Source organism: Sorex araneus, chromosome X (genome assembly GCF_027595985.1).
Source record: "Sorex araneus isolate mSorAra2 chromosome X, mSorAra2.pri, whole genome shotgun sequence".
NCBI classification, from domain to species: Eukaryota; Metazoa; Chordata; class Mammalia; order Eulipotyphla; family Soricidae; genus Sorex; species Sorex araneus.
This window is the reverse complement of record NC_073313.1, coordinates 200,002,231-200,019,077: the sequence shown is the minus strand read 5'-3', so window position 1 is coordinate 200,019,077 and position 16,847 is coordinate 200,002,231. Positions and strand designations below refer to the sequence as shown.

Here is a 16,847-nt window from a genome sequence, read left to right as displayed (position 1 = left end):
AGGCTGATCAGGCTCAAGGGCAGAAATACCTCCCCTTAGTCCAATAACTTAATTAATATCATAATTCTACTTTTTAATTTTGTATGGACACAGTAAGAGATACATTAAACTTGTAGGGTGGTTCTCCTGGGGACGTCTCACTATAGATCTCAGACTACAGTGCTCAGGCCAGATTAATCTTTTCTTACCCTACCAGGGTCCTAATCTAGTTGTTACTTTTTGGATCATGACAATTTGTCCATGACCATGCTCTTATAGTTAAGTATTATGGTGCTTTGGCCTGGCCCATTTCGATGCCAGGGTAGCTCACAGCTTGCCCTGGGTCCATCCAGTCCCTTGTCAGAACCCTGCTTTTGGGTGCTAGGAAGTAAGGGCAACTGAGGCTTAGGTTGAGAGAACAGATGCCCAGGAGTATTATTCAGAGTCATTTAACTCCCAAGTTACAAAAGCATAGCGTTAACTGTCATCCTGTGTCTATATAAAAAAGGACATTACTCTGAATTAACTATGCAAAGGACTTAAGGAGAAGAGAAAAGCAATATTTACACATTAACAGAGTCTGATTAGGAGACAAAGGTGATTGATTGGTTTGGGTAGCAGAGCACAAAGAAAGAGGTTACAGATAAACACGGAGGAATGAGAGCACTGTGATGGGAGTAACCCAATAAACCTAAGCTCCCTGTGGCAAGGCAGAAAGGACAAACCAATGTTATCCTACAATTATGTAGCAAGAGATAAAGTTTAAATATATAAGCTCTTTGTTTTTTAATATTCATCAATGTTTTCATAACCACTTTTAGATTATTCCTAGTCTCAAATATATAGATCTAGACCTTAGAGTTTAGTTTCTTACAGTTCTGTATTTCAGTTGCTGTTTGGTGCTGGGTAAGCAAACATGACCAAATTTAATCTCTTATCTCAAATGACACCTGGGTTTAGAAGAAACATTTTAATGATTCTGATGTAGAAAACTTTTAGATGTTAAAAGAAGTGTTTTAATGATTCTGGTGTAACTGGTTATATAAAGTATTATAATTATCTTGATAGATGATTACTTTTTAAATACTTTAACAAATGGTTAACTACTTACATAAATGGGCTGGAGTGATAGCACAGCGGATAGGGAGTTTGCCTTGCACGTGGCAGACCTGGGTTTGATTCCTCTGCCCCTCTCAGAGAGCCCAGGAAGCTATTGAGAATATTTCGCCCGAATGGCAGAGCCTGGTAAGCTACCTGTGCCGTATTCGATATGTCTAAAACAGTAACAAGTCTCACAGTGGAGACATTTCTGGTGCCCACTCGAGCAAATCAATGAGCAATGGGATGACAGTGGTACAGTGATACTTATATAAATGGTAACAAACAAAAGACAACTTGTATTTCAAGTTTTTTTGCGGGATGGTCCAGCCTGGCCATGCTCAGGGCTTACTCTTTACTCTGGTTTCAGAGATCACTCCTGACAGGACTATATGGAATGCTGGAGATTGATCCTCTTTGGCTATATGCAAGGCAAATACCTTATCCACTGTACTATTTCGCAAGCCCCCAAGACAACCCATATTTTAGAAATTCAAGTTTAAAATTGACAGACCAGAGAGATAGTACAGAGTTTAAAGTTCTTGCTTTGCAAGTGGTAAATAGCTCTGAACATTTTAAAATTGCATGCAAGCTAGCAGTTCTTTCAGGTGTTAGATTAAAAAATAACCCTCCATTAAGGCAAAACCAAATAGCTACCTTGTTTACTGGTGGCTAAAAGAGTTAGATTCCTAGTTTTAAATGGGAAGCATCAGAGTTAGAGATTATCTGCTTCAGAAGTGCTTAGAGAGACCATGCAGCATCAAATGCAAAGTGTGCATTCCAGCCCTTGGAACTGGAGTCAAATCTGCTTCTACCTCTACATTTTCCAAATGAGGAAATCTGGTGAGAGAGGTGAAAGAGGTGAGAGAAGTGAAAGTGGTTTGACTTCATCACTGGGAAGCTGGGCTGGAGTTGAAACTCCTGATTTAAGGAGAATGTGCTCTTTCTATGCTTTGTTTCAGTCTGTAAATGGTTTGTCACCTCTTTGCCTCCCCCACACACACATTGTATAGGAAAATAGAAATAAGTACGCCTATAGTTTTTCTGCATATCATGCTTTTGATTTTTATCATAATTTTAGTCAGCTAGGGTTTAATCTGTTCTCTGACATTTTCCTCACTCACTTTTGTCCCAGCAATTTCTTCCTAATTCAGCCCCTTTTTCTTTGCAGATAATGTTAGAACTGGCAAGGTTATACCTGGCACAGGACGATCCTGACTCCTGCCTGCGGCACTGTGCTCTGCTTCTTCAGAGCGACCAGGACAATGAGGCTGCCACCATGGTTAGTCCCAGAGTCTTTGGACTGTGAAGATGGGTCTGTCATATATTACATGTGGAAGTTTCAGATCATTCCTGGTAAAACTCATACTAGATGAGAGGTCTCATCCATGTTGACTTTTAGAGGAAACACTTACCATTAACATTATTAGTATATTTTACTAATAAGAACCAAGAGTCAGAATCACTAACATTTAACTAATTTGAGTGGAAAATTTTTATTTGTCATTTGAAACCTAGTTAAATTTTTCATATGCCTAAGAGAATGCTTGGTCAGGTGTAGAACATATAGTGAAGCTATAATTTGATGAAGCTTTTTTTTAAAGAACTTTACCAGACAGACAGGACTAATTTAAAAGTTCCAGTGGGGCTTCTGAAGTTGTAGGAAAAAAATTCATGTGTCATTCTAAGATGATGATATTTAGAGTTATATTCTGTTATTTCACCTGAGTTGAGGTATTTATTAGCTTTCACTCAACTATATATGAAAGCTTTGGGATTCATATAATGTTATCATTATACCTAATATCACTGTCATTGTCACTGTCATCCCATTGCTCATCGATTTGCTTGAGTGGGCACCAGTAACATCTCCATTGTGAGTCTTGTTACTGTTTTTGGCATATCAAATACGCCACAGGTGTGGGCGAGATACTCTCGGTAGCTTGCTAGGCTCTCCGAGAGGGGTGGAGGAATCGAACCCGGGTCTTCCACGTGCAAGGCAAATTCCCAACCCACTGGACTATTGCTCAAGCCCATATCTAATATATATACACATTGATACATATATACGTATTTATATGTATATACACATACATACATGCATGTATATATATGTGTGTGTGTATATATAAATATATAAAAACAGCATCCTTTTAATTTATTTTTATTTTTTTAATTTATTCGTTTATTTGCCTTTTTGGGTCACACCCAGCAATGCTCAGGAATTACTCCTGGTGGTGCTGGGGGGACTATATGGGCTGCTGAGAATCGAACCCGGGTCAGCCTCATGCAAGGCAAATGCCCTACCTGCTGTGCTATTGCTCCAGCCCCAACAGCATCCCTTTAAAAGTACATAGTGAGAACATTTCAATAGGTCTTGCTCACTTTAAATCCCTTTGAGATATTTGTGGTTTCAGTGATTTGTTTCCTTAATCTTCCTGTCTTCCTAATCATATACAGTGAGACATCTTTTTTGTGATAGCACTTAGAGCATGCAGTTCCCTTCAAGTTTCTGTTTAAAATAGCCACTTACTTGAAGCATGTTTTTTTGCTAAAAATACAATTTTGTGAAAAGAGCAGTTGTTTCACAACTTTGATTATTTGGTCGTGCTGATCTCAGTGCCAGCCTGCCCAAGGTGTTCTTAAATTTTATTTGTTTTTTGTTTTGCATTTTGGGTCACACTTGGCAATGCACAGGGGTTGCTCCTGGATCTGCACTCAGGAATTACCCCTGGCAGTGCTCAGAGGACCATATGGAATGCTGGGAATTGAACCCGGGTCGGCCGCGTACAAGGCAAACGCCTTACCCGCTGTATTATTGCTCCAGCCCCCAGTGTGTTCTTAAATTTTAAATGACTCCTTTGCATTAAATTTTGCTCTTTGTATATTTTTTATATGTATCTTTTTTCATTGCGCTGAATCTTGACAAGAGTAATAGACTTTTTAAAATGTAAGACAATATTTTCAGAATCAACTTTTACTTTTGTAGATGATGGCAGATCTTATGTTCAGAAAACAGGACTATGAACAAGCAGTGTTTCATTTACAACAACTCTTAGAACGCAAACCAGGTAAATAACCACTGATTATGTTTTTTTTTCTAATGAAGTCAATTCCCTTTCTCATCTTTTTAATTAATAAACTATTTGAAATATCCCAACCCTGATTGACTCCAACTTTTCTTTTCTCCAGCTGCACTTAATAGCAAAAATGACTAGATGGAAAACCTTTTCATATAAAATAACTTTCATTTCCTGTAGGGGAGGCTGTATAGTGCTAAGTTATATTAGCCTTTGCTTAAAGGGAAAAGGCTTTTATTTCTCCCTTAGATTAGAAAGAGAGTTTGGGGTGGGGTGAATGGGGTATCCTCTTAGCTATGTGTTTTTATCTTTTAAAATGGTGACTGTGTCATCCCACTCCTTCCCAGCCTGTAAACTTTCTGCTGAGAGATTTGACCAATGCCTTATTGGAACTCCTTAATATGTTGTAAATTTTCCCTAGAAGCCTCTAATACTGTTTTTGTTGTTGTTGTTGTTGTTGTTGCTGTTGACTTTGTTAATTTTACAATGACTGGAGTAGGACATTTTACATTAAAAAAATTGAGTGTTGTGTCAGCTGTTTGGACTTACATGGTTAGTTAAGATCTCAGCTGTCAGCTACTTTTTCTTTTGTCAGCGCTGAGGACTGCACCCAGTTACTCTTTTATTTTTTAATTTTTTTTTATTAGAGAATCACTGTGATGTACAGTTACAAACTTATGAACTTTTGTGTTTGCATTTCACTCATGCAGTCATCATTTACCCATCCCTCCACCAGTGCCCATTCTCCTCCACCAATAATCCCAGTATCCCTCTCACCACCCCCACCTCATCCCACAGGACCCCACCCTGCCTCTGCGGCAGGGCATTCCCTTTTGTTCTCTCTCCCTTTGGGTGTTGTAGCCTGCAATAGAGGTATTGAATGGTCTTCATGTTCGATCTATAGTCTACTTTCATCTCCCAGCAATACCAATCCTGGGAATATATCCCGGAGAGACAAAAAGGTATAGTAGAAATGACATCTGTATTTGTATGTTCATTGCAGCACTGTTTACAATAGCCAAAATCTGGGAAAAAGGGAGTGCCCCCAAACAGATTACTGGTTAAAGAAACTTCGGTACATCTACGCAGTGAAATACTATGCAGCTGCATAGTATCTGCCCCACAGCTTGGAAACTGGCCTCACATGCAGGGGGAAAAGGCAGGTCAGATAGAGAAGGGAACATCAAGTAGAGGATGTTGGGAGGACCCACTCGGGTTGGAATACACTCTTACGGGAGATAAATGTACTCTACCTCTTACTTTTATCTCCAGCTTACCAGCCTATTGTTTATTTAAATAATCTTTTTGTTTCCTTTACTATATTCTCATCTTCTGGTATTCCATTATCTTTATGTTTCCTCTTCTAGTAGAATGTCTCATTCCCATAGAGTGTTTGCATTATTTCTTAATCTTATTTCAGCATCTTTGCTTGGTCTCACTTTAAATTTGACCTATGACTCCAAATGGGCCCTAATTATGCCTAAAAATCTTGTGTTTATGTAATAAATTCTCCCCTCCCCCAACTGCTTTTTATACTTGGTCCTGTCTTCTCAAACCTACACTCTTCGAAAAAAAAAAAAACAAAAAAAAAAACATTACTATATAACATAAGGGGAGAGCAAAAAAAAAAAAGGCATTCTCACTCTTAACTCCAGGTTTTCATATTAAATAAAACTCAGTCCATCTCATACTAAAAAAAAAAAAAAAAAAAGTATTGCCTCCTGGGACTGGGGAGATAGTACGAGGCAGAGTACTTGCCTTGCATACAGCGGGCCTGGATTCAATTCCTGGTACCACATATGGTCCCCCAACTCTTCCTGGAGTGATCCCTGAGTGCAGAGTCAGGAGTAAACCATATCCAACCTCACTGAGAAAAATATGAGCTAATGGATGGGGCAGCCTTTATTCTCCCATTGCTGTTCGCCCACTCTCCAGTCCTAGTCCCCTGCCCCCTTCCCACAGGTCTGCTTCCCATTTTGCATTCAGCTTCTCCCCTGTGTACTGTGTGTACTATTATCTATAGAATCGTTGTTCTCCTGCTCTTCCCTCTCCTGAATTGTTACTTTCTCCTAGTTGGCACTTAAACTTGCTGTGACATCTCTCAGCCGTAAATATGTCAGTAGAGAAAACAACCCTTCATTCTTTAACAATTCCTCTACTCTCCTGTTCTCTTCCGTCCTCTGGTCTTAACACATTTTCTCTAAGGATTTCTAGTGTGCACTGTCTTCACTGTGACTCCTTTACTCTTGCACTCCTGGGGCCTGCTTTTGCAGGGTGACCAGTTGCGGGCTCCAGTTCTCTGCTTGCCTGTCCTGTTGTATTTGGTACAGCTTATGCCACATGTCACTCTCCATGACAGATTTTTTTTTTAATGTGTCTTCTGGGTGCTGTGTCCATCTGGTTATTCTCCCACTTGTCTGCTCTATTTTTATTATTCTCTTTAAAAATTGGTCTTCTGAGTCTGAGTTCCCAGATCTCTTATTTATTTATTTTACATCCCCCATTCATGTTGAAGCAGATGTCAGTTTCCTTTCATTTAAGGTTGAATAAGACTCCACTGTATGTATTTACCACATTTTTTTTATTCACTCATATATTTGTGTTGTTTCTACCTTTTGGCTCCTGTGAATAATTCTGCTGTGAACACTGACATACAAATATTTGAGTTACTGGTTTCAGTTTTAGAAGACTTATTTATACCCACAAGTGGAATTGTTAGATCAGATGGTGCCTTCTCTTTTTTTGGAATATGGAAAACCAAAGAAGCTTTATAATGTGTTTGTGTGTGTGTGTGTGTGTGTGTGTGTGTGTGTGTGTGCATCTATGTGTACATTAACTCTGTGAACTAAACTAACCCTAGAACTAAACTAACCCTATGAAAGTAATCAATAATTTATATGATATGGATTCTTCAAAGTCTAGTAAAGGACTAGAGATAGAGTTAAGAGGTTAATAAGACTTAATAAAAGTTAATAAGCAAAAGATGATTTTTTACTTACATATAATATTTATAGATTGATTTTTATTCATATCATATTAAAGAAAATACCAAAACTTGGTATTCTCTAGAAATATGAATTTCTTTCTTCTTTTCTGTATTGTTGTAAACTTTCTAAAGTGTACAAACATTATTTTTACAAAATAAAAAAATACTTATTAAGCCATTCTCAAACCTAAGCATTTCATATATATATAGTAGCATATGTTTAAATGGAGACAGATGTTATGTGATACTTCATGTATAAAGCAGAAATTTCACAGTATGTACATGTGTCCATTTGTTCATATGGATGAAACAATGTGCAATATGTCAATTTCCCTTCAAAAAACCCGTTAGTATTATGGTGAATATATAAGAAAGAACTGGAGTAGGAAAAAGGAAGTTCTCTAGGGAATAATATGTGAAAACTAAGTACTAAATTAATTCTTCATTCTTAGAATCAAAGTAGGGAGAATGGGGGTGTGGCTCAGTGATAGTATGAGTACATGACTCACATGTATGATGCTCGGTTTGATCCCAAACAACACACACACACACACACACACACACACACACACATATACATACACAGACCATGAAATTTGGGGACTAATATGCTAAGATTATTATAGCATGGTAAGCTAGTATGTAGTACATTAGGTGTATACCAATATTTTTTAAAGTTTGAAGAGGCTGGAGAGTTAACTCAGTGGGCTTTTGCATGCAGAAGACTGTGTTTAATTTGTGTCACCAGATGGTACCATACCCTAAGCATTGCCCGGAGTAGCCCCTAAGCTCTAACCTGGTAGTTGACCCTGAGCACTACAAGATGTGACCCCCAAACAAATTAATACGGAGTAAAATTTATCCATCCTAAATATCAAAACCTATTGTCCTCCGCCCCACCCCCTTTCTAGCTGTACTAAGAGCTTAAGTATCACTGATTACCGAATCAGTCCTCTTTAATTTTACAGTTAGAATTTAGATTTTCTTTGCAGAAACACTTTCTAGCAAGGTTTGGTAATAGGAAAAAAATTAAAAGTTATAACAAATGCACATTTTTATGGTTACTTACACAGAACTTTCTCTCACTAAGTCTAACCAGACCATCCCGAACTTTTATCATTTGCTTAATCATTAAGTTGTCCATACAGTCTCTTCAGGAATTTATAAATGCTAAGATATTTCTTTGTAATTAAATTATGCTTTGTAAAGTAAATTCTGCTTTGTAAAGAAATAGGATTTCAACCTTCAAAGCAAAAACATAGGCTGTCAGTTTGAACATACACACTTTATAAAGATTCTCGGGGTTTTTTTTATATCACAATATTTATATATAATTTTTAGGATATACAAAAAATAGGCTTTCCATAACTTTCCATAAATTATTTCAAATTTCTTTCTAGATAATTATATGACATTATCTCGATTAATTGATTTCCTAAGAAGATGTGGAAAACTTGATGATGTTCCAAGATATTTTTTAATGGCCGAGAAATGTAACTCTAGAGCAAAATTGGAGGCAGGATTTCAGTACTGTAAAGGATTATATCTTTGGTAAGTCTTTTGACAAATAAATCCTACTTAATCTTTTTTCCTCATTGTGGCTAAAGTTAAGCCTTTTCTTCACATTAAAAAAATGTGATAACAGTGATTCAATAAAATAAAATGTTTTTTTAAATGTGAGAAGTTTTTCTTTATATTGTGTTATCTCCATTTTTAAAATTTTGATATACATATTAAATAAATTAAAAGCTACTTAACATTTTTGGCAGTGATTGGACATCAGTGACTTTTTTTTTTATATATATAACAAGGTATATTGGAGAACCAAATGATGCCCTTCGACATTTTAATAAAGCTCGGAAAGATAGTGAGTGGGGCCAAAATGCCCTTTATAATATGATAGAAATATGTCTAAATCCAGATAACGAAACCATTGGAGGTGAAGTTTTTGAAAATCTGGATGGAGACTTGGGGTAAGTAATGTTTTACAAATTCTTTTTCTTTCTTTCTTTCTTTCTTTTTTTTTTAACATCTTATTGAGGTATTAAATAGAGATACTTTACAAAAGTAAACCATATTCTAAAATAGTACTAATGAAAGGTTGAAAGAATAAACCACAGCTAGAATGACTCTTTTCTAAAGCAGGAATTCTTTTAGAATCTTCACTAAATCAGGGTGTTGAAGATAGTGCATCAAGTAGGATGCTTGCCTTGCACGTGGCTGACTGGGTTCAATCCCCAGCATCCCAAATGATCTGCTGAGCACTGCTAGGAGTAATTCTTGAATGCAATAACCAGGATAACCCCTGAGCATTGCCCAGTGTGGCCCAAGAACCTTTAAAAATATATTCCTAAATCAGAATAAATAATTTATGAAGACTCACTCATACTTTGTAGAAACTAAGATAAAATGCAGAACATTATTATTTTGTCAAAAGCTGTCCACACAGCCATAGGATTGCCTTTATACTGGTAGATATGTGCCAAATCCTGTACTCTTTCTTGCATATGCATTTTTCTACTTATTCCCTATAATTTTATTGTTGAATAAGGTCAGAGCTAGCTGACAGTTATAAACCTGTGTTTTCTGCATATCCCCTCCTTGGAATTGGAAATACGTGGTGGGTTACATCTGAGGATGCAGATGTCTTTGGTGGAAGCCATAGCTTCTTTGATACTTGTAGTTTACTGAGGAGGCAGACAGCATCAAAAATCATTTGATCTCCAACTGAAAAGAAATAAGTTAAATGGACATTAAGTGCTGTGGGAACTTATAAAATCATACCTATGTAAAGCAATCAGTGCACAATATCTATATGAGTATGAGAAAATTACAAGAAGATTACTGACAATGACAGATTATTGTAGCCACTGAAAAATTTAGAGCAGGAGAAAGAAATGCATGTTTATTCTACATTTGTTTTAGGAAGAATTTGATGATATAGTGTAATCTCGTTACAGCCCGTCCTAGAAATCTCAGTTGAAAATACAAAACTAGAATTCAAAAGGGAGGTCAGGACTGGAGATACTGATTTAGGAGAAAGATACTCAGTGGTTAATTAGTCGTACATGAATACTCACTTTGAGAATCAAGTAGCACAGTAGCACGGTAGTCCAATTGCTCATCGATTTGCTCAAACGGGCACCAGTAACATCTCCATTGTGAGACTTGTTACTGTTTTTGGCATATCGAATACACTACGGGTAGCTTGCCAGGCTCTGCTGTGCAGGCGGGACTCTCGGTAGCTTGCAGGGCTCTTCGAGAGGGACAGAGGAATCAAACTGGGTTGGCCGTGTGCAAGGCAACACCCTACCCGCTGTGCTATTGCTCCAATCCTAGGATTCAAGTAGAATATTGAAATAGAAGTCTGGTAATGAATATATGGCCATCTGAATTACAAGGGGATCTTAGAAAGGACAATCATTTTGTAGTAAGAGAAGAAATCAAACTGTATAATAGGACACAAGGAGAGGAACCTTGACAGCAGCTAACAATGTGCAATCTTCTGGAGAACATAAAAGGCTAAGACTTGAGAGTAGAAAAAGAACTTTAATGACTGGGATTTATATATTCATATAAAAGACATAAATATATATGTAACAGAATATAAGAAAATCAGCTGGGAGTGTACTGTGGGTTAGATGCTTACCTTGCATACAGCCAACTTGAGTTTGATTCCTGGTACCCCATATAGTCCCATAGTCACTGAGTGCAGAACCAGAAATAAGCCCTGAGTACATCCAGGTGTGGCCCAAATAACAAAAGCAAACAAACAAAGAATATGAGAAAATTGCTCTTACATATTTATATTGTTACTGCACTTGAAATCTAGCCACTTGTCAGATGAATAATTTCTTTTCATAATTTCTTATCTATAGATAACACCACTTGAAAACTATTTGGTTCTGGGGCTGGAGTGATAGCACAGCGGGTAGGGCGTTTGCCTTGCACGCGGCCGACCCGGGTTCGAATCCCAGCATCCCATATGGTCCCCTGAGCACCGCCAGGGGTGATTCCTGAGTGCATGAGCCAGGAGTGACCCCTGTGCATCGCCGGGTGTGACCCAAAAAGAAAAAAAAAAAAAAAAAGAAAACTATTTGGTTCTGCTTATTCGGGTGTTTTGTTTTATATTAACTGGAATGAATGTGCTTAACACATAAAAATATTACCATTTTTTCTTCACTCTACAACAAATAGTTCTGTGTTTTAATGAAGCTGTATTAATTTTGTATAGAATTATACATAGTAAAATATGCTATGTTTCATTCTGTATTATGAAAGAATGAATAGTGTTCTTCAAAAGAATTGTTTTTAAATTTGACAAAGAAATCAGTGAACCCTAAAACTCATTCTAATTCCATGAATATTACTTTATGATAATAGAGATCCCTTTTTAATTATATACAGTAATTCATCTGAGAAGCAAGAGTCTGTGCAATTAGCAGTGAGAACAGCAGAAAAGCTCCTTAAAGAACTAAAACCTCAAACTGTTCAGGGTCATGTACAGCTTCGCATAATGGGAAACTATTGCCTAATGGCTACCAAACAGAAATCTAATGTTGAACAGGCTTTGAACACCTTCACTGAAATAGCAACGTCAGAGGTCAGTAAATTCTCCTTTCAACTTCATATGTTATGGTTCCTTTGTAGCATACAAGATTGCATTTGTATTAGCCGTATATGTTGGGCAAGATGTACTTAGTTATTTGCTGTTGTTAAAAATGATGTGATTTGGCATGATTCAAAATAATTATCTTTCTAAAAATGACTTTCTATACTTTTTCTCTCTTTTTTTTTTATTAATGGATCACTGTGATGTACAGTTCCAAACTTATAAACTTTCATGTTTGTATTTGGTTTACATCCCTCCATCAGTGCCCATTCTCCCCCACCAATGTTCCCAGTATCCCTCCACCACCCTTGCCCCAACCCCCACCACCCGCCCTGCCTCTGCGTCAGGGCATTCTCTTTTGTTCTCTCTCCTATTGGGTGTTGTAGTTTGCAACAGAGGTATTGGCCATCATGTTTGGTCTATAGTCTACTTTTGGTATGCAGCTTTCAACCTGAGTGGGTCCTCCCAAAATTCTCTACTAGGACTTTCTGTATTCATGTTATTGGTATATTTAAATCTGTTTGAATGGTAAAGTCTAGAAAGGTATTTCTTCTACATTAACCAAATTACCAGAGTAACAACTTTATTTCCTGGAGCATTTCTGTATTATCACCTATGCTAACCTACAAAATGAAATAAACTTATGAAATTAATGTTGGAAATTTACTATTCAATCATGCAAGTTAATAATGTTCTTTAGTAACAATGAAACATAGTAGTAGTGATATTGTATAGTATAAAATATATAATATACCTTGCAGTGATAGTGGTGGTGGTAGTAGTGATAAATTACTGTTACTGTCATCCTGTTGTTCATCAATTTGCTCGAGCGGTCACCAGTAATGTCTCCATTGTAAGACTAGCTGTGACTGTTTTTGGCATATCGAATATGCCACAGGTAGCTTGCTAGGCTCTGCTGTGTGGGCGAGATAATCTCGGTAGCTTGCCGGGCTCTCTGAGAGGGTTGGAGGAATCGAACCCAGGTTGGCTGTATGCAAGGCAAACACCCTACCCGCTGTGCTATCGCTCCAGCTTCAGTGATAAATAATAATAGTAATAACTCAGAAGTTTTCTCCATTCAAATTCAACTTCTCAATCTTTTTTTTTAATGTGGCAGTACTGCTACTTATTCAACCATTAATTAATCTGATTGAACTGGGCATAAATTCCACATTACTTTTTTTAAAAAGTTTTTAACTGGATATCGTGAGATAGACCATTGCAAAGCTATTCATAATTGGGTTTCAGTCATACAATGATCCCGCATCCATCCCTCCACCAGTGTACATTTCCCACTACCAATGTCTCCCATTTCCCCACCACCATCCCCCCACCTTCCACCCCCTACTCCCAGCCTCCCTCTATGGGAGGCACTTTCCTTCTTGCTCTCTCTCTCTTTTCTTCCTTTTGTGCATTATGACTTGCAGTACAGGTGCTAAGAGGTCACGTGCTTTTTCAGGACATTCAGTATTTTTATCAGGATGGTAAGGCTGGAGTAGCTTTTCAGTTGGGTGGAAGCTTTGGGGTGTGGGTGTGACTGTCGAGGCTTCCAGAAGTATAGGGAGGTGGTGGGAGTTAGCCCATCCCGACCCCAAGAAAGCCTGGAGATTTTAGTCACAAAACCCACATACCAAAATTTTCAGCAGATTATATATTGGTGAGGTCCATCCTGAGATGGTAGAATCAGGCCAGGGGTATGACAGCTTTTTGGATTATGGAAATAAGTGGCTGTGGGGGGGCTCTGCTTGGGCGGGCACAGGCCAACCCGCCCCCTTCCAATTTACCCTGGTCTGTTCAGCCATGTGCAGGTCCAAGCTTTAACTGTGGCTTTTGATCTCTTTCGAGATTTATTTGTGGGTTTCTGAAGCAAGGCCAGTAGAAGAGCTTACAGGGTGTCGCTGGAGTAGGTTCATGGGGGTGACTGCCAGTGCTTCCATGTGTATTGCAAAGTGGGGGGAGGGAGCCCATCTCAACTCTGAGAGAGCCCGGAGATTTCCATCACAAAACCTGCATATCAGAATTTTCAACAGATTATATCTTTGGTGAGGCCTGTTTTGAGACAGTGGAGTCAGTCTGGGGATATGGCGGTGATTTTGGATTGTGGAAGCAAGTGACACTGGGGGCTCTACTTGGGCGGGCCACCAGGCCAACCCACCCACCTCTGATTTACCCCAGTCTGTTCAGCCATGCGTGCGTCCGAGATTAACTGTGGTTTTGGATCTCTTCTGAGAGTTACCTATGGGCCTCTGAAATAAAGCCAATAAATGAGCTTGTAGAGCTGAGCTGGAAGTGGTTTGTGGGCATGGCTCCTACATACCTAACTTTTGGCCCTTTAATTTCTTGGTAAACTTTGTCCGAAGTTGTTGGGGTCTAACCAAAAGCACAGTGGCAATTTTGGGGTGTCAGGAAGCCTGAAGGCACCATCAGGCTGCTGATACACTTGCCCTGCAAGTGCAGGTTACCTGTTGGCAGCACCATACCCCCTCAACTTCTCAGTCTCTTGTGTTCCATTTTTCACTTCTCAACATAGTGATGACTTTCTTCAATTAATATAAAGAAAGGAATTCTAGGGTAAGGAACCTGCCTTGCACATGGACAATACAGGTTCCCTTTCTGGCATCCCATATGGTTTGCTGATCCCCACCAGGAGTAAACCGTGAGCACAACCCTGTGTGTGCCCCCCAAATAAAATTTTTTAAAGGAATTCTTAAGGTAGCCAACACACAGCAAGTGGTAGTAGCTCATTGTAAGAAGACTCACTAGATTGTTTTGTTATTCCATTCAACAATGTTGTAAGCCTCCAAAACATTGTAATTTTTGTTTCCCATAGAATATTTAGAATTTTACTGCATTTTTCTATAGTTTAGAAGTAACCATGGAAGCAGTAATACTAAATCCCCCCTCACTCCCCCCCACACACAGAGAGTAACTCCCCCTCCCCCACCTCCCAAGGCTTTTAGGAAAGCTGCATCTCTTATTGCTCTCTGGGTTCAAAAATACTAGAATAGAGCTTTTTGCTGACATTGAAGTAAAGTTCTCAGGGTGTGCTCTTCTGAATTGTTTGTATAGCAGCAAATGGATGCTAGCAGCTGACTAGAAAGAGACCAGAAGTAGGACTATCATATACACTAAGAAAACTTACATGAGCATGCTGAAGCACCATTTCTTTGTTGGAAGGAGTGATTGCTACTGAATGCTGTAAAGTAGCATTCTGTCAAAAAAAGAGTTTCAACTGTGAAGTCTGAGAGAATGAAAAAATCAGTGAGTGACATTACAGCCTAGAAAGGCTATGCCAGTTTATTGTTGGTGAAATTGTAGTATTTTTAAAATCTACATTACATATATGATTAGTAATATAAGTGTCTCCAGGCCTGTTTAGTCATAATACTATCTAAAGACAGATATATGAACTGACATTTCATAAACAACAAATTTTACCTTACATTTTTAATTTTAACATGAGTTAAATATAATGAATATTCACTTAGCAGCTAGTGAGAACTGAGTACAGTGGGTGTGGCAGAGATATACAATGTATAGTGTCTTTCTTCAAGTTTCCATTATCTAGAGAAGATGAGACAAACATACTAACTATAGTGCAAAATATCATTTATTATGTTCGAAAGTTTCAAATAAAAATGCTGTAGGTAATAGTAACTAATAAAAGGAGAGTTTGGAAAACTCTTGTGTAAAATATGATTTTAGAAGAGCCAAGCTAAATTACATTTTCACTTGCAGAGATGAGGGGAGTATATTCTAGCTAAAGGGGGAGATAAGCAAATAAGGGAATATTCACCAAAGATGGACTGACTAAAAAGTGATATGTGTCAGAAAGACACAGGAGAAAATAATGACAAATATGTTAAACACAAGAACAGTGTGCCCAATTGCTTTTATTTCATCACCTTGAACTATGAAAGTATGTTGTTTGTAATTTATTTATGTGGTCATAAATTGTTTAACTTAGGAGACTAAGAGTGAAAGAGAGAAAAATGCTTCAGGATGTCTGCACCAGTCAAGGTATTGGGGGTCTAATGCAATGGTTAGAACTTGCGGTTGTAGTTTTACAACTACTCTTCAACGTACTGTGATCAAGATAAGAAAAATAAACTCATTCTAATTCAGCTCAGGGCATGTGATTTTAAAATCAGAGAATTTATTTTTAAATGTAGTGTGGGATGCTTTTTAGTATGTGAGTACATGCTGACATGCTGATATTTTTACAGAACTGTTTGCTTCTTGGTCTCTCCTAGGATCCAGCCGACACATACATAGCAGGTCTCTGTTTTCATTCCCCTCTTCCCCACCATGGGCTAGGGTGGGTCTAATAATTGATCATATCCTACCAATGTCTTTAAAATCTACTGCCCCAAATCTACTGATTGAGTTTAGCATTGAAAACCATTTCACCATTTCTTAATTAAGGGAGAAAATTCCATATTGTAAGCTGATAAATAGGCATAGAACTTGAGCCAAAGAAATTTTATATTCTTCTTTAAATTTTTTAAAAAGTTTTATAAGTCAGTTTGCAATGTTTGATTACATTCAATATTCAAACACCCATCCCACCACCATTACACCTTCCCACCACCAAATTCGGCATGTTTCCATCCCAAACCCCAATCCCTGTCTCAAAACAACCAGAATAATATATTTTGTATTGTCTATTATGAAGAACTGCTGAACATGCTTTCAAAAAAGTGTTCATATAGGAAACAGTGTGAAGATTGTTCTATTTTGGCAGGAGCCAGTAAGACATTCTATAGGATATCACTAATATGTTATTAAAGTTTGGGTGGTGTGAGTTTTGATATATATCTGAATATATATCAAATATACATATATATGTATATATCTGTATATACATATATATATATATATTTCCCTCTATGATTTGTTGCCTACTATCTGAACCCCATCAAATGTGGTGTGGTAATTCTGGAGAATGGGTAGGGAGTGTTTATGATGTGTCCTTTGTGGCCGCACGGTCCAGGAATATGTTTACTCATATGTGAGGCATGGCCCGAGCACATGGGGAGAGGCCTTGAGCTTTGGCAGCGGTTGGATTGTGGAGGATCCAACAATCCAACTG

General features: G+C 37.9%; 1 protein-coding gene across 1 annotated transcript in view; it reads left to right on the top strand.

The window, feature by feature from the left end:
* TTC21B (tetratricopeptide repeat domain 21B) overlaps positions 1-16,847 on the top strand; it is an 82,413-nt gene that overhangs the window by 49,961 nt on the left and 15,605 nt on the right. Inside the window, exons 21-25 of the mRNA XM_055123008.1 lie at positions 2,249-2,359; positions 4,067-4,148; positions 8,544-8,694; positions 8,955-9,116; positions 11,551-11,746. Coding sequence (XP_054978983.1) covers positions 2,249-2,359; positions 4,067-4,148; positions 8,544-8,694; positions 8,955-9,116; positions 11,551-11,746 — 702 coding nt within the window. The remainder of the gene's footprint in view (positions 1-2,248; positions 2,360-4,066; positions 4,149-8,543; positions 8,695-8,954; positions 9,117-11,550; positions 11,747-16,847) is intronic.